Below are 19382 nucleotides of genomic sequence, written 5' to 3'. Positions count from 1 at the left end.
GCATCCTGCACTTGATTGTAACAGGGGCAGAGGTGCTAGGATTACCAGGAGGTTCTTACATTAGCATTGCTTATGAACATTCTCACTTCCAAGCAGAGTTTTATGCACAACAGTGGAATGCACCCAATTTGTAAGCCAAATGATCTCCTCAACTATTCAGGGCAATCCTTCATGTGCATCTGCTTCTAAGCAATCAAGTAACTCAACCAAGGTTTATGGAAGCCTTTTGCAGCCGGAAAAGATGCTAGAGCATTAACCCTTTCCCCTTATTTCAGGCACCATCTTACTATAAATAATCAGAATTCCTTTTGTTTGGGGGTGGTGAAGGCTCAAATCTTACCAGAATGAGAGCAACAGGATCCTACTTCAGAGGTAGTCAGGAGGTCTCATCTACTCCTAAAAGAGGATATCTACAGCTTATCAGATATCTATAATTTATTCCTCCCTCAACAGGTAGAATGCAATCATGGTATGAGTGATGGTGGAAGTGAGTGGCTGCTTCTACCTTTTGGTCAGGTTTTAGATATATTCTAATTAGGTATGTTTTAATAGAAAATGTTGATGTGCTTTAGAAACAAATCCTGAAATCCTTACCAGTCTTCAGAGTTATTATTTGTAAGTTTCTGGGTTTACTAATAGTTCCACGTGAGTCTGTGCTCACTACATTAACTTATTTATTTATTTTTTTTAAAAAAGGGGATTTTGAAAATCTCACTATAACTTTTTCACTATGGATGTGGCCCATCTAAAAGTTTTCTTCAGAAACTAATACCTCAACTAGGTGTGTTCTTTAACATTTTTCAGAAAAATGTATGCATACATGCACCCTTTCTCTCTGGCGAGACTGGCTCTGAGCCAATACAGCAAAAGAGGAAAAAATACACTTGCAAAGCACAGTTAACTCCCTGACTAAATATGTGAAGGGAAAATCTAATTTGGCAATACAAGAAGTATGTATATTTTGAAACAAAGGCTTCTTTTGGAAGCGTGTGTCATGTTAGTTGACCATGAACTGAACAAGAGTAACAGGCAATGCACTTGTTAAAACCCAGCTGCTGTCTCTAATATTTGGTAATGAACTGCTTTTTGTATATGAAGATGATGACACTAACCAACTGGAACTATGGCATGTGCTGTGAACAGTGTCTCCAGGAGCAAGGCTGGATTATTTCAATCTTCCACACTCTAGGACCCAGCCCCTGTTGGATATTTTGTACATATTTGTGCAAACAAGTTACAGTATAGTCTGTGGCCAAGTAACAGAGCCAAGCCAAATGGAAAATAAAGGGGTTAAATCCATGACTTTGGTCTATTTAGTCCTGCATTCAAACACACTGAGCTAATCATTCACACATCATTGAGTATCACAAATGCATATAGTTGTTGAAAGTCACAAATAATAATTGTATCTTTTACTCTGTTCTGACTATAGGTGGCCTATTGCATAAGTTTCAGTTCATATCATATGACTAGGTTATTTTGAAAGATATTAGATTTCCTATAACATGATATGTGACTTATTTTTTTTCCAATTAATAAAAACGGTCACTAATTATTGTGCTATTCCTGCCTTTTAGTATTTAGAGAACCTGCTAATAGTTACAACCCTTTTATTGTTCTTTATATTTAAGACAACAAAGAATATGATGCCTATCTCTCTTACACAAAAGTGGACCAAGATACTTTAGACTGTGACAATCCTGAAGAAGAGCAGTTTGCTCTTGAAGTACTGCCAGATGTCCTGGAAAAACACTATGGATATAAACTCTTCATCCCAGAAAGAGACCTGATTCCAAGTGGAAGTAAGTACTTTCAAATTTTGTATTTAAAATGTTCTATTACTTTTAGGATGTTATGTGAAGGCTTCAAACATCAGAGCCAAGTATTTAGACAATTGTTTTTCATAGGAGACTTTCTTAAATCCGAATTTTCCCCACATGCCTATGTTCTGACTTTCTAGCATCTGAATATTTTTAAAGGCATTCTCACTAATATTTTGGGTATGATTTCTAAATTGTGCCATAATGGTCATTTTTATTATATTGCTTTAGTGTCCTGAAAAGCATTCTGATCTTTAAAAAAAAATCTATAAACATCAAAGGTTTTTCAATATGTTTCAGTTCCAAAGCTAGTCTTCTCTCACCGAGCTTCTTACACCTACAATTATTGTCACTAATAACTTTGAATCTGTGCCTTTCAACCTTGTTATTCATTATGCCTTGTCACTTATTTCCAGATTTATAGAAAAATATATTTAAAAAGGTTTATAATGCCATTGGGTACAGCACTCACACTGTGTATTTAAATTATTTTCAAGATGCTTGAATGCTAGGCTTGAATGCTATTTTTAAGTTATGCTATACATTGAAAGCTATATTGAGGCTTTCAGAATAAATTTAGTTTCAAGTCAAAATATGTACTTTTTTCCCATTAATGTTCAGAGTGCATACACATGCATATTAAAGTATAAGAACACAGAGAAATCTAAGATATGGTCCCTGCCCTCGAAGAGCTTAAAATGCCATTGAGGAAAATGTAAGTGCTAGAATTCATTTGCATATAAGTATTAATATCCTTGAGAGGTGAAGATTGAACTGGCATCTACAAATCAGAACATGTTAATTTCAACATGTGATAATAACAAAATAAAAAGCTTGTATTTATAGTGTCTGAAAGGTATTTTCCTTAACAAAGTGAATGTGAAAGATAAAAAAAGTACTTGAGAGTATATAAAATAAATTCACATACATTACTTCATCTCATGTCTACAGTAACCCTGTGTTGCAAGAGAGCAGGTACTTACATCCTCATGCTGAGGAAGCAAAACCCCAAAATCCTCCAAGATCAAACAGTTGGCAAATGGTAGAGCTGGCAGTGGAATCTAGATTCATTTGACTTTGGTTCTCACTCTACGAGATCATGCTGCTCCTCAATAACATATATTCAGATTATCAGTCATCCACCATGGTCACTAAGCTGACAGGAGACAAATGGAAATAAATGGGTTTTGATTGTTCATCTCTTATTTTAGGGTTTATGTATTTCTGTGTATGTTGATGTGTGCATGTTAGTATGCACAATTAGACATGCATGGAAAGGAACAAAGAAGCCTATATTTACTGGTTTATTTTTTCCTGCTTCACAAATGTAATAATTCCCCAAGCTTCTTATCTTTCTTCATTCTTTTCTTTCTGCACTTTTCCCCATTTTCATGAGTTGAAGTACGATTCTACATTTGTGGTTTCTCCAAGGAACATCCTGACACCTCAGAGTCATTTTTCATTCTTTTGTGTCTTTCTCCCAAATCCAGAGTCCCTTGCATTTTTTTCATTCTCATTTCTTCCACCCTAATATAGGCCCTAATTACCTAGCTCCTTCAATGTTAATTATCCTTCTACTTTCCTAATCTTTTCTCCCATCCACCCAGCTCCACTAATATCATGTACACCTCCTTGGTCATGTCACTTCTGTGTTCAACACATGAATCATTCACTATTTACTACAGGATAAAATGTATAACCCTTAGCTAAACACTTCTACAATCTTTTGCCAGCCCAGATTTATCTCCTAAACTTGTCTCCTACCACTTCCTCTACTCATACTTTGCACTCTAGCCTAACTGTGCCTTTGATATACATTTTGTATTTCAAAATATTTTATCAGCTTTTTGTCTATTTATGTCTTTTCTAGTAATCAAGATTATAAACTCCAGGAGGACAGGGACTATATCTCATTTATTTTTGTATCCCTATAATCATCTAGCAGAAGACTTTAGCTTATTACATGCGTCATAGATGTTTACTGATTTTGTTTGAATAGTGTTACTGTGCAAGATCTTTTTTAAAAAATCTGTAAAGAAAGAGAAAGTAATGACATGGCCATAAATAAGTGCTTAAATTTTTGTATGACAGTGTCTGAAAGGCATTTTCCTTAACAAGGTGAATGTTAAAGCTAAAAAAAGATTTCCATTGAAAAAAATTGTGGTTAATTTATAAAAATAATATTGGTCCTTAGAATGAGCTAATAAGCATGTTGCTTTTATTTTTCAGATATTAGAAGGAATATCTACAAGAGATTGATCAATCATTGATGAAAAATTAAAAACACTCCTCTACTATTTTTAGCCTCATTCAGTAGAATATTTTAATGTTTTTTGCTAAGATCATCTTGTTAAATGTAAAATTCAGCAAAAAACCATTTTTAGAGCAATAATATTCTAAATTGTCTTAAGGTAATATCACCAGAGTAGAATCTATATTATATTAAGTCATCTTCAGTAGGACTGTGGTGCCATCCTTTCTGTTATCTTGCATTTCATAATTGTTAGCCCAACATTAGGCAGTATTTGTCAACTCCAACAAGTAACTGAAAAATGTCAGTCTTCATGTCTGAACATTTCAACATTTATTATCTTTGTTCTAAACTGGAAAACAGTGCTTTACCATTACACACATTAGAAAGGGAAATGGATACAACACAGAGTACAGGTAATCCACTTTATCTGAGACTCAGTAGGTGATACTTGCTTATTGTGTCATAAAGCAGATACTGTGTATGGGTGAGAGTGAGACCCAGAGAGCATGGGGATAAGAAAGACACATCCCAAAGCTGTGTCCTTTTTGAGGTCCATTTTGATAACTGGACAGATCAATCAAATCAATCCACTGTATTAATTTAGGCAAACAGGTGGTAGAATATTTTACACCAAATTGAGTCAACTGGTTGTTTGGCTGAAATGAAATCAATTAGTTCTTTTGTTGCATGATAAACTGTCTGAAAGTCGTCCTTGCTATGGGGTATGAAGCTTGCGCAAACCATAAAATTGCATAAAGGACTGTAACAAAGTATGCAAGAGATGATAGAACGTAGTTACCTAGTTTACCCTGGTACTTAAAAGAATTCCAACATGAAAACACCCAAGATTGTGTCATCAAGATGGATAGAGATTTTATAGTCCATAAAAAATTATTTTAATGTTTTAAAATCAGACTGAGTAGGGTCTTGGATCTTGGGTTCTCAGTGGTGCACAGGAAGACTCCTTTTACAGGTAAGTTATTTGGGACAACTATGCAGTTTTTAGATGCAACCACTGGAGGGTGTTTGACTTTAATCCTTCCTTCCTGAAGGAGGAATTTCATGTTCTCTGAATTCCGATTTGCAAGTATAACCTGAAGAGGGTCTTAAAAAGGCCCTTTGACAATTTTTCTTTTTCCACCAACATTTTAGAACTAGCTGAGCAGTCACCATGTCACGATTAACGAGTTTTTCCTTGGCATTTTGAGCACGCATTCAGGAAGTCAATGAAGTGTATGAATAATATACTTGATTTACACATGAATGACAGAGTAGAACATTTTGGACCTGGCGTGTGTATGTTATTAAAGAAGCTTCTGTGGTCTGTATTTGCAGCCATTGGTACAGATTTAACAGGTTATACCATATAAATATAGACACATTCCTGTGTGTGGGGGGAAACCTAGTTACAGTATTATAAGCCATGTTTGTCCCTCATGTCTCATTTAAAACATGTTGACCTAGGACTACTCCTTCCTCCGAAAACTAGCAATGAGGCCTTTGAGGACTATAAAAGTAGATATCATAAAATTATTCTTGATCCACAACAACAATTTTCTATGAATCAAATTAATGACATCTATGTCATAAACCCATTCATGTTTAATGTCCTCAATTTTGATGTATCTTCAGTCTTTTTGTACCACTTTGGTGGTATTCCACCTCAACGTCATCAACACACAAACCTTTCCAATGTATACAGTTTCAAAAGTACATGAAAATCTCTCTCTCTCTGTCTCTCTCCTCTCTCTCATATAACCAAGAATTCTCAGAAATCTTGGATACAAAGATGTCACTTTCCAAGGTGAGCTGGAGGTGTCTGTACCCATGCCCTATTAGAGATATGTTGTCATTTGGCCATTATGAACCAGCAGAAATGGGGAAATTTGATGCAAATATTTTTCCTAAATGGTGAAGCTGAGTGTTCTGATCTGGATATTATTTTCCTGGCAGTGACTACCTTTCCATTCTTGAGCCTGTGGCCAGGATCTTCCTTATGTTTTCTCAGGTTGTGTGCCTAAATATGGCAAGAATTCTTACTTTCCAGTAAAAGTTTGGTCTGCCTTTTCCCAGACTAGAAACATCTGTCCCTGAGAACAGTGAAAGCAACTTTGTTGCCAACAGGCATCTGAATGTCAGAAGTGACAGGCAACCAGAAGAAAGCCAGATAGAAAACACCCTATTTAAACTGCCTAGAGACACAAACTTGAGAAGTAGAGATTTTTCTCACCCATGCAGCTGCTGGTTTTTGTGGTATAAAGTACTCTACACAGAGCACATTGTGTTCATGGAGCCTAGTGGATCCTTGAGGAATGAACAGATGTGCTCTGAAGTTGACATGTGACCAACAGAACCCAGCTGTGCAATTGAGATCCTGAGATTGGGGACATTTTTGGATGAGTACCATTTAGGCTCTTGGGTCTATCTTATCTCAGTGTTTCTGTAGAGATTAAGAAAAAACAAAAATGTAAAAAGTTATTGAATCAGGCTGAGGGCCACTGGCCAGATCGAGAAAACAGCATTCTAAAACTAAAAGTAGAAACAACCCAATCCTGTACTCTGTTTCCTTTAAAAGAAAGTAAAGTGCTGAAAGGTGCATATGCAGTATTTATTAACAATTATAAATTAAGCCAGTTTTGAATGAAGCTTTAGAAAAAGATACAGATGTATAAGTGGACTTTGAAGAGGGAAAAAAAAATCCTTGGAAGGCTTTTACCTCAATTTCCCTTTCTATTATAGAAAGACTACGAGGATCCATTCAGGCATGATTGCATTCAAGAAATACACTAGAAAACTAAAAACATTTTCATGCTTATGGTTGATCGACCACATCTATTAAAATTATATTTATGAATTTAGCCTCACGTGTCAAATTATCTTTTCATTTGTTTTTATGCTCAATTTTCCTTGAAGGAATCCTAAGACTTTCAGTAATTTAAGGAAAAAAGTATAATGTCTGATTACATTCTTGCATTTGGTAGACTTTTCTCACTAGTCTAATCTTCAACTCTTTAATGCTTAGTACTACCCATGTGATTGTGCTGACAATGAAATGACAAATGACTGGAGAATACATCTGGTGTCAGATGATCCCTAGTCACTTCTGAAGTGAGGCATGCAAAAAACATTTTTGTACACTGGTCTGTAAGTATTCATTGCCAATAGTTCCTCTAAGAGCTGAACAGATTGGACACCATTTAATTAAGTTGTCCATGGGGAGTAATAAAATCGTTTTCCAGACAATCTGACGTCTATGACCTAAAAAGTGTGAGGCAGGGGTGATATGCACAACCATGGAAATTTAACATATTGTGTGAAATTTACTCACATGGAATAAAATTGCATGTGTCCACCATCCCCTTCATGTTAGAGCCAAGAGAGAAAAAACTGTACTTCAATATGTCCAGCAATGTACTGAGGTCAACAGAACAAGGTTTCTCATCAAAGTTTGAGGTAGAGGTTAGAGTCCATTATGCAGAATTTCAATCAGAAAATCTGCTGTTTGGGTGGCACAAATAACAGGCATCTNAAAAACATAGTATAACACCAGGATAAAATTGTCTTAAGTACTGAAGGAAACACAGAAAAGATTGTAAGTAGTAAGTGGCTTTGTTCCATATTCATTAAGGTTGCCCTAATCAGAATGAGTTACACTACAGGCTTTTAGGGCCTCAGAAGGGAGAAAGAAAGAGGGGGAGGGTATTTTGCAGGTTCGCTTTCTTTGCAACTCTCCACTTTATCTTTCCTTCAGTCCTCTCTAAATGTGTCCCATTCCCTACCTCTACTCTCTATGAAGAGGTGAAGAGAGAAGAGAAGGAAGACAGACTTGTGGGCAGCATTCAGAGTGGATTCTTCCCACTGTCATGCTTCCCCACTCGCCCCCAGGTGAAATGTGAAGTTAAAGGACTCATTACCAGAATTATAGCCTCCAGACTCAGAAGTGTAAATAAATACAATTCCCTGTAGTCATCAATCTCAGCAAATTCATGTTAGCTGTTGAGTCAAAGACTAATCAAAATTAATTAGGACCGTCATACTATAGAGAACAAAACTCTTGCCTAAGAAATTTAGCTTAGCTAACTGTGAATTATCAAGCCAAGAATTTGGAAGGGGAGAGGGCCAGAAAGGTTTTTGTGGGACAAGTAATAACACACACATTTAGAAAGGCTCTCCGACAGGCGCAGTGGCTCACACCTATAATCCCAGCACTTTGGGAGGCTGAGGTGGGTGGGCCGCCTAAGGTCAGGAGTTCGAGACCAGCTTGGCCAACGTGGTGAAACTCTATCTCTACTAAAAATACAAAAAATTAACCAGGCGTGGTGGCAGGCGCCTGTAATCCCAGCTACTCAGGAGCTGAAGTAGGAGAATTGCTTGAACCCAGGAGATGAAGTTTGTAGTGAGCCGAGATGGCACCACTATACTCCAGCCTGGGTGACAGAGCGAGACTCCATTTCAAAAAAAAAAAAAGAAAAAAGAAAACAAAAAGAAAAAGAGAGAAAGAAAGACTCCCTAAACACATACGCACGGCTAAATTAACGTTGTGTAGCCTCAGTCTCCATGGCAAACAACAGATACAGAATCTTACATCTCTGACAGAGGCAGAATCAAGACCTAAAAATCTTTAGCAACAGCAGCCAGATAGAGTCAACGTGTATAACCATGCTGATAGGTTAGTATTTAGCATCATTATATAAAACTCAGATAGTATTTTTAGTGAGACTACATTATAAAGTAACTCACTGTAAGCATCTAGTTATAGCAAATATGTAATATTTTCCCCAAATATGTAGTGGTGAATAAAATATTTTTCTTTGATACATGGGAAACATAATGTAGGCTTGAGTTTAGGTCTTGATATATTAACCTATAGGTTTCGTAAATATTGTTGATAGCTATAAATTAGCTAATGTTGACCAAAAATTAGTGGATTCTTGTCTCTTTCAATGCATCCTGTCTCACCCTAATGGTGTGTCTTTTTCTTTTCTTTTCTTTTCTTTTTGAGACAGAGTTTTGCTCTTGTTGCCCAGGCTGTGCAATTGCGCAATCTCAGTTCACTGCAACCTTTGCCTCCAGGTTCAAGCAATTCTCCTACCTCATCCCCCTGAGTAGCTGAGATTACAGGCATGCACCACCATGCCCGGCTAATTTTGTATTTTTAGTAGAGACGGGGTTTCTCCATGTTGGTCAGGCTGGTCTTGAACTCCTGACCACAGGTGATCCACCCGCCTCGGCCTCCCAAAGTGCTGGGATTACAGGCATTGGCTGCTGTGCCTGACTGTGGTGTGTCTTTTTAAGTAATAGTAGTTGTTGTACATAGCTGTGAATTTAAGCATATCAAATTACTATTATATGAATCTGGAAAGTAATATATTATGTTTTTGTTTACAGGCTAATTATTTGACTTTTCACTTCTTAAAATATATATGCTATATACTGCTGATAATGACCTTGACATCAGTGAAAGTATCAACACAAAAATAATTTATAAGGAGCTAATGGATTAGTTTGAGAAATCAGATGGTTAGTAGGCAGTAGTAAGATCATATAGAAATTCAAGAATATAGAGTTTTTTCTCCCATGTCCTTCTTGCCCACATCTGCAGTAGACTCAGTGGCCTGAGAATTAAGACAGTACTGAGTTCTTTTGGAAAAGTATATGTTTTCCATTAGAAGCAATTTCTTTTGGGGCTGCCATTCGTCCTGCTTCTATTTCATCTAGTTCCTCCTTTAATTTGCCTTTTTCCTTTGTTAATGAATGGCATAATTTGCTTTTAAACCACTTTTCTAGATCCAATTCTATTTCTCTTCTGTATGCACTAGAATACTGTTTTATAAAACGGCCCTTGAAAGACATTTTAAAATTGAATTTGCTTTGTTTTTAATAAGGCTTTAGGTAGCAACTTTCTTTGCTTTTCACAAATACTGGTGCTACTGGCATTTTTTTTTTTTTTTTCCTGTGATAAGTACATATCCCAAGGGGAGTCTAGTGGCAAGGCATTTTATTCCAGAATATTTTCCTAACTCTTTGTCAACTCTCAGCAGAGACAAAAGGAAAAATTTTCTTTCATTTGCACTTATAATGTGAATAAAATGGATTTCTATCAATTTATGCACTCTGTGAAAACTATGTTCAAGGATTTTTTTTCCTTCTCTAATTGTTAAAGATTATAAATAGGTTAAATGTACTTGGCTTTTGTTTTATGCCTGATAATCTGCTGTGGTTTCACAGACTTGTCTAAAGAAACAGAAGACTATCAGACACAGCCCCTTTTGGTCTTTTCTGTCATCAAAGTTACATCAAACCACAGTTTGCAAAGAAATGACTTAGTGACCTTTTATTTAAGAGATATATTTTTATGTGGAAAAAGTCTTTTAAGGGATTCCTGCTACTCAGTTGCTAAATTTGCCGGAACAAGCCAGGGCAAGATTTACTGAGCATTCATATGTGCTCTGGATTTAGAGATTTTTTTGAAAAACGTTTCTTTATTATCTCTTCGTGGTAACAAGCTTTTTAAAACATTTTCTGAAGGTTTCTAAAATGTCTCCCACAAAACCACAGTCCTATAAGGGCAAACCCCACTGCCTGTCAGGGACTACTACTAACTATGGACTGGCAATATCTTAACTTGATACCTGTTTCTGCTTAGTTTATTTGGAACTTTTCCAAACACAACCACCGTCCTTGGTCTTTAATTCAGAAGTGCCAAAACTTCTTTGTAAAGGTCCAGAGAGTAAATATTTTAGGTTTTGTAGATCATATTTGATCTCTGTTGCATCATATTCTTATTTTTCTTTTTTAAAACTTTTTAAAAATATAAAAATCATTCTTAGCTCACAGTCCATACAAAAACAAGACATGGGGGTAATGAATCAGGCTGCAGATCACGGTCATTGGATGCAGACATACAACCCCGGGGTGAAGGGAAAACTGTGGCACTTGCTTCATAGAAGACAACAACAATTCCCTTGCTAAAGATTAGCAAGTAAAAGATATGAAGTCTGCCTATTTGGTCTCTTCCTTATTTACTTATAGTTTTCATGATCACTAGGCTCTTATATTTTCCCAAAGGCAAAAGAACAAAACTTGACAAAGAAAAAGGAGGCAGAGGGAGATAGGAGAGGAAGAATGGGATGGGTAAAAAGAAAGAGTGAGAACAAAAACAAAGAGGGAATTAAAAATAAAAGAGGATAAAGGGGCAGAAAAAGAAAGGGATAAAGAAAGAAGCAGAGAGGGAGAAATGGGAGAGAAAAAGAGAAAAACAGAGAGCAAGCCAGAATATGGAAGCTAGGGCACAGTCTGGCCTTCTTTTCCTTAGAGCCAGTCAGCTCTTAGAGGCACCTCCCCAACTTCTTTCAAACATTGAGGTTGCTGCCCAGCCACTGATCACCATCCCAAGAAGTGAAATGTGGGCTTCACATCTGAAAACTTCCACTTGGTTTTCCACCAAGTGAAATGGAACACGAAATTCAGGGCCCAAGCAAATTGCTCGTGTTTTCTTTGGGACACTAGGGCTGTGTCTACCCAGGGAAAATTTTGATGTACTGGCTGACTGACTCCAGTGCATATGATTAATGTATATATAGGGCAAACCAGGATAATTCAGAACTTTTTTCTTCTACAGCAGGTTTTCAGCCGGAATTATCTGGATGGTTGCCTCAACTCTCCACTAGGCTTTGCCAGAATAAGCACAGCCAGTGTAGTATGCAGGAGAGAGGGACCACTCCCTCTCTCCAAGATTCCCTTTAAGACCCACACCCTGTGCAGCTGAGTATAGTGGGATCTGTCCTGACAGGCATTCCTTCTGAGAGCAAATGTAAATTCTTTCTGATAAGTCTCTAAGAAGCCCCAAGAACCCTAAATGTTGCATACTGCTTAACTGTCAGATGGCAAAATATAGTAGAGAGATGAAAGGGGAGAACCATATGAATGAAGGGAAAATGTTACCCTGTTCCTTTCCTCATCCTAAAAAGAAGCTAGCAAAGCCAAAGCCCATGAGATCCCAACCAAATGAATTAGTATATGTGCGCACAGTTTCTGAGTGTTCACACCTGGGTTGTAATTTTTTTCTTTAAGTTGATAGACATGTATAGATATAGCTTTTGTTTCTAAAATACAGTTTAAAAGCATATTTAAGGCTGAGGACAGAGGATTGCCAGGAGTTTGAGACCAGCTTGAGCAACACAGTAAAACCCCATCTCTATAAAAAAATAATAATAAATTATCTGAGCATGGTGGCTGGCACCTGTAGTCCTAGCTACTCAGGAGGCTGAAGCAGGAAGATTGCTTGAGACCAAGATGTCGAAGTTGCAGTGAGCTATGTTTGTGCCACTGCATTCCAGCCTAGGCAACACAGCGAAACTCTGTCTCAAAAAATAAATAAATAAAATAAATAAAAGTACATTTAGACTAAAAACTGTCACATAGAAATGGTGTTGTTTCTAGAGGTATACTTTATGTGACAGAGCGCTACTGACAAGGTTTGTATAAATTTTAACTTTTTAATGAAATTACAAGCTGTAATTAATTAGGGAACAATACTACTCAAAGTAACCCATTGGTAAATTATTTTGTGAAGAATTATTCTATAAAATCAATAATGAGTTAATAATTCACCCAGTAAAACTGTATCTTCATGGACTCCTGCAGTGATATAATAATTATGGGTTTGGGTTTGTTCTGTTTTGTTTTGGAGGAAAGGTGAAAAGAATAATGAGAAAAACGCATGATAGTTTATTTTACTATATCTTACAGATCCAACTTCTAATGATGAAGCTTCCCACATAACTTCTTTCTTTTTGGGAGCAGAAAGAAAGGAAGAAAATGAAGAGTCAGAGCTGTTGATACATTGGGATAATATTTTTCCACTCTATTGAAACTTTCTACTTTTCCTTCCCTTCTGTTTTACCAGTTCTCTAAGTGATAATTACAGAGTGACAAATTCCCAATTACTACTTGTGTAGTGTTTTTTGTTGTTGTTGTTTAATTTTTCTTTTGCAGATTTCACTGCTTATTTTCCCCCTGAATGCATAATATCTAAAATAAAACACTCAAAATTCTTAAATGATTACCTCTCTGCTTAGAAACTGCCTTATCCCCATAAATACAGTCATTGTAACTACTGCATGAGGAAAATCCTGAAATGTGTCAAGTCAAAACCCAAAGAACAGTAACAACAAATTGCTAAATGGGCAATTCTATGTGTATCTCTTAAAAGTTTCTTGTTTATCTGTAGGGTATATGGAAAGTTTGGTCATTTTCATTTATAAAAGTTTTCTTGCTTCCAAGTAGTGAAAATAAAACCCTAGAAAAGATAGAGCATCTGTAAAATATGCATCTGTAAATAAGTTTCTCTTTTCAAATTGCTTGCACTGAGCTATTTGGTGGCCCCATGATCTGTGCTGAATGTGACTCCTTGAAAGCAGTCTGTAACCTTGGGCAGATTTGTGGTGACAAATGTTGCTATGCTTCTTTCTGTAAGCACTGCTTCTGCTAGAGGGCACTGTATGTTAGACAAGGCCTTGTGCTCTGCTTCGTAAAGACAGCTTTCTGGTACAGCACTTGTGTCTAAGTCTCCACTTGTTAACACATGTGTGTGTTTCCCTTTTTGGCAGATAAGACTTTGGGAAGCATGATTTCAAAGGGATTGTTTCATGTGATAAATAAATCCAAAGTTAGTCGAGTGTTTTTCTACCATGTAAAAGCCATAGATAACATATTCATCTCACTTTTGGAATTGCTTCACAAAGTAGGGCAAATACTTTTCAGTTGATAGACTCCTTCGCTGTTCATTTCACAACACTACCCCCTCCCCACCTCTGACTCTACTCTTTTCTCTTCCTTTGAACAAAAGCAGCTAGTTCCAATTAAACTCTTGGGCATAAACCACTTCCCTACCTCTGGATTTGAAGGCCATAATAGAGAACTTAAGTTTGCAAATGACAGAAGTAAACGGAGAAACAAGATATGATTCTAGAAAATATTTTCCACCATCTTTATATCACAATTATCTCTCAAGCAGTTAGTGTACATAGCCCCCTCTTTGTTTAGTAGTTGAAAAATAGGAGCCATACATACAGTTAGTATTTGTTAATGCCGATAAATAATATTAATAAAAAGTTTTAAAAAGTGGAGAAGAAAAGCAAACAAAACCCATAAATACAGTAACTATGCATTTATTAAAAGGCTTCATTTCTCTTTTCATCAGCTCCTTGATTAGTTGTTCAGTTAGAGTACTAGTTTGGAAGCCTGACGTGAATTAAATGATTACATAAATACAAATTATACATACCCCTAAGCTCTGAAGAAGTCAGAGTTTATGTTAGCCAACAAAACACTGTAAGTAATGATGAGGGGAAAGAAAATAATGATTATAAACAGTTGTGTGTGTGTGTGTGTGGTTTTTCTTTTTCAGTTTTAAGGAAGGGAATGTGCAATACAAGAAAAGAAAATGGGATGGACTTTAATGAGAGACTGGATCTTTGCTATACTAGTGTGCAAGCCTGATGCCTTAAAGACTGGCAATGTCTTTGTTTACTCTTTTTCTCTTTCTGTGATTTGTAGCATACATTGAAGATCTCACAAGATATGTTGAACAAAGCAGAAGACTTATTATCGTGCTAACTCCAGACTATATTCTCAGACGGGGATGGAGTATTTTTGAACTGGAAAGCAGACTCCACAACATGCTAGTCAGTGGAGAAATCAAAGTGATTTGGATTGAATGTACAGAATTAAAAGGGAAAGTGAATTGCCAGGAAGTGGAATCACTAAAGCGCAGCATCAAACTTCTGTCCTTGATCAAGTGGAAGGGACCCAAAAGCAACAAATTAAATTCCAAGTTTTGGAAGCACTTAGTATATGAAATGCCCATCAAGAAAAAAGAAATGCTATCTCGGTGCCATATTCTGGACTCTGCAGAACAAGGACTTTTTGGAGAACTCCAGCCTATACCCTCTATTGCCATGACCAGTACTTCGGCCACTCTGGTGTCATCTCCAGCTGATCTCCCTGATTTCCACCATTCAGATTCAGTGCAAATGAGGCACTGTTGCAGAGGTTATAAACATGAGATTACAACCACGACTTTGCCAGTACCTTCCTTAGGCAATCACCATACTTATTGTAACCTGCCTCTGACACTACTCAACGGACAGTTACCCGTTAATAACACCCAGAAAGATACCCAGGAATTTCATAGGAACAGTTCTTTGCTGCCTTTATCCTCCGAAGAGCTTAGCTTCACCAGTGATATTTGGTAGTGAAAAAGCTGAATTCTTCTAAACAGCTAGATGAGCATACAGAATTTCTGCTACACCAAGCATAAAGTACAACTGATAACATTGAGGTGCTGAAAAAGTGTTTGAAGAAAAAGGTACAAAAATGGATTTTATACTTAAATATTTTTGTTTACATTTCCAGAATAGTGGGGGGAAAGAAGGACCTGCTTTTGTAGTATGGCACCTTATTCCAATGTACAGTTTTTATTTATTCCAGAAAACAAAAATTTTAAAATCCTGTTGTTTTAGAGTAGGTTTTATGATAGCACATGGACTGCATGCTTAGTAGGTGAGCTGTCTTGCCCATATTTAAAAATATTTCAGTATTCACATGGTATTTGAAATAAAGGAAATTTAAAGACTTTAACTGAATTTGAAAATTCTGAACCAAGTTTAAGGGGAAAAATAACTTCTATAGAGTTCTGAAAACTCAGGAATTATCAAGAAAGAAATGTTGAAGCACTCCGGTTGGAAGATTGTTTGTAGAGGAAGATCAGTTGAGAAAAAAAATGTGATTGAAATGCTCAGAGCTTCTTCAACATAATGGACACGTTCTGTAGACTAAATCAACAGCTCTTAATAAGAGCTTTTAGTTTTATTAGGGAAATCACATCTTCTGTAGGCAAACTGGTAGATAGGCAAACAATGTGGATTTCTTACACAAATGAATAGACAGGCTGTGAGTTCTTTTAGGATGATTTTGAACAGCCCTCGTGGCTTTCTAACTAATCTCAAAAGTTTTACCACTTTGAAAACACATTCTGAAGTGCACATTTTATTGTTTGCTAACAAATTCACATTTGGATATTTCCCAAATGATCTCTTGACTTACTATAAGTACTATATCAAGATGCGGACATCTTCCTGCTTTTTTTCAACATCGTTGACGTTTGAATTTAAATACATATTGACTGCAAGTGTCAGCAATTGAAAAGAAGTACTGCAACAATATTCACAGATGAAGTGCTAAATGGTTCGTGTTTGCTAGTGGTAGAGCAGCAATTGCACAGATTCTCACCGGTAATGTAGTTATAACACAGACATACCATTCTGTATATATAGTATCTGTTTGGCCATGTGTGCAAGGCTCCTGCACAAGCATCTCTACTCCAGTGCATCGAAGAGTATATTTGATAAGCTAAGCTTGTCCATCCTCACACAGTGACTGTGACTGTGCCATGCCAGAAAATCTCTGTAAATAATCGAAGTATTGCCTAATTGCTGTAAGGAATATGTTCCTATTCTAGTATTTTTTATGTATTACTACTTTATGTTCTTTCCAATTAATCAAATTAGGTGTGCTCTCCACCTAGATAACTGTCAGGGTCATTTGTTAAGGTCAATTTTGGCATTTTGCAACAGTTCTTAAATCATGTTCTTGGACAAATATAAGACAAGGACAAATGTACACAGTGTGTAAAAATTAATAATTTGCCCACCCCTTGTAATTGTGAATCCCGAATGTATAAGAGAACCAGATAATATGCTTTCTTTCTTTCAACATTTTTCATTATTGATTTTCTGTGATCTATGAGTTTTGCTTGAATTACTTGTTTCTCTGTTGCTTTTCTGTATCCAGCCATTTAGAAAATGCATTCTGCACCAACAGTAGGTGAAAGCTTAGTAGTGATACATGTTCATTTCACAGTGGGACAATTAGTTGCTCTTTTGAAAAGTCCTGTCCAACACATGTGGGTGTTCTATAGATGTACTTTTTCCACTGAGAAAGATAATTTTGTTATGTAAAATCTATAAGTATTTCAAAATGGAAATTTATCAATTCTGAACTGTTTCCAAGTGTTATAAATTTGTAGATACTCTGGTTGTTCTTGAATGCTATGTGTAATTACTAAGTTAAAAATCTGCATGAACTCATATACTAATGTACTATAAGTTTAAGCGAACAATTGTATTTTTTATTATATTATTTTTCACAGAAATGTAGATTAATTCAAATAGAATGTTTGGTGGCATTTTTAAACTAATAGTTCTGTATTGAGCATGTCAGTTCTGAAAATATAACATGAGTCTCTCTGCTTCCTCTATTTACAATGATTAAACGTGGGTAGCAATTTGAGATGGCTGGCCACAATGTGTCCTTTCACTACTAGTAGGTACTCAAAAACAGAGCATTCACACTTGTGCTGGGGAACTTAACAAGAAACCTTTTCTACAATTTTCAGGAACCAATGTGTAAACTATCTATAAAAATTTATTTCTAGATGGCAATTCAAAATTTAATTTTCATCTGAGATTTTTAAAAGATATAGCCCATAAGGGTATAATAAGTATTTAGTCTAGAACACGAAGTATTTTCCCAGTTGCAGTCACAGAGGGAAAAAAAAATTCTTCTCAATTTTTCACTGAAATTTATTTTGGAAATCTAGGAAAACACCGGTACAACTGAGTATCATATATTTATAACAGGTTTATTGTTATGTTATTGTATGCAAGAATGTATACTTTTAAAAACAGGTTATTCTAAGGTGAAACATTTGGAAAAATATAAGAAATGATGAGACAAATGAGAAATGCACAAAACTATGGATAAATAGGAAATTAAAATTTATGAGAACAAACAATGCTCAAGGATATGGACAATGTGTACATGGGTTTAATTAGGCAAAACATGAAATATGGTGGAATTGATAATCTGTGGGCCCCAATAAAAGTATGGAAACTCTGAAAAGTGGCTGGGTGGTTCCTGAAAAGAAGAGGTCTGTGCTCACCAACTCTAAGCTTTAATTGAATTAGGTCCAAGTCTGATCTGCTTTCAATCACTCATTCAAAAATATGAGTACAAAGAGAGTTGCAGGTTTCTGGTAAGGCTTGAACCAAAAATAGCATAATATGAGGAGTTATTTGTCTGATGATTGATGGTTAATATTGTGGGGCTTTGGAGGGAACAGTGCAATCAGAAGGCAAAATAGAGTTCAGTTATGAAAGAGAAGTTTATAGGGGCGTCCAAGAGGACATGGAAATGAGTAGTATCCTGGGGATAACTTCCACAACAGGTTGGAAAATGGTAAGTGTGAGAAAGAAAAATATTCTAGCAGGAAAGAGAAGGAGAATCTTTGACACACGTAGTATTTGAAGGTCTTACAAGAGTATGAAACCACTGCTATAAAGCATTTACTGCCATTTGACATTTTGTTTTTAAATAAATTGGTTGGTTTTTACCAAGTGTTTGTTCTAATTGAGTGATGGCCAAGGGAAATATCCTGAAAATTGCACATATAAATCTTTATACTCCTGATATTCATTTTCTAAGTTGAGGTAGTGAACTGATAAAACCAGACTCAAGGCAGAAAATAGTTCCATAGTGACCAGTTATGTTTGAACACTTGCAATTGTTGTTGCCCTTTTCTAGGACAGAATTTGATGTTGAAAATTGTCTGGCTCCGATTTCCCTATTATTCAGGCATTTTTGTTCTACGATGTCTGGTAGGAGAGCACAGTGTTCAGCATTAAGGCTTTCTGATGAACATATGGAGTAGTTTGACAAACAATAATCATTCACTTCAAACTCTTACATTAAACTTGTCTTTGTTTAGAACTGAAATCAGCCACAGGAAATGTAACGTTATTCAGCAGTTTATTTAATTACAGTGAGATCACAACTTGTAAAGTCACCTACACTCATCTAACTTGTCTTCCTGAATGCTCACTGCTGTTTGCCCTGCAACGTTTTCTCTAGATGGTACTAAAGTAAGTCATGAGCATTTACTGAGTGCCTACTGTGTACTAACCACTGCATAAGATATAATAGAAATCCTTTAATAAAATTGAAGTCCCTGTGCTCAAGTAGTTTACACATCTTATGCATGAACAAAGGGGGGTATTTATAAAACACATTTCAGTGCAGGGAAATTAATATTGTACATGCAGAACAGATAAGTGAATGGGGAAATTCCGTGCTGACTGGGGCAAGATAAAAGCTTGAAATAGACCCAACAGTGGTGAAGAATGGGAATTTCTCAAGTGCAGAGAATAGCACATGAGAAGATTCAACAAATGATAAGTCTGTCTCAT

General features: G+C 36.2%; 1 protein-coding gene across 1 annotated transcript in view; it reads left to right on the top strand.

Moving 5' to 3' along the window:
- Positions 1-18006, top strand: part of IL1RAPL2 (interleukin 1 receptor accessory protein like 2) — a 49413-nt gene extending 31407 nt beyond the window's left edge. The window contains exons 4-5 of the mRNA XM_017518675.2: positions 1632-1802; positions 14635-18006. Of these exons, the coding sequence (XP_017374164.1) occupies positions 1632-1802; positions 14635-15332 (869 nt within the window). The 3' untranslated portion in view covers positions 15333-18006. The remainder of the gene's footprint in view (positions 1-1631; positions 1803-14634) is intronic.
- Positions 18007-19382: the final 1376 nt, after the last annotated feature.

The sequence above is a fragment of the Cebus imitator genome, unplaced genomic scaffold, assembly GCF_001604975.1.
Source record: "Cebus imitator isolate Cc_AM_T3 unplaced genomic scaffold, Cebus_imitator-1.0 Scaffold696, whole genome shotgun sequence".
Classification (NCBI taxonomy): Eukaryota; Metazoa; Chordata; class Mammalia; order Primates; family Cebidae; genus Cebus; species Cebus imitator.
The sequence above is the reverse complement of the archived record's forward strand: the minus strand, read 5'-3'. Positions and strand labels throughout refer to the sequence as shown.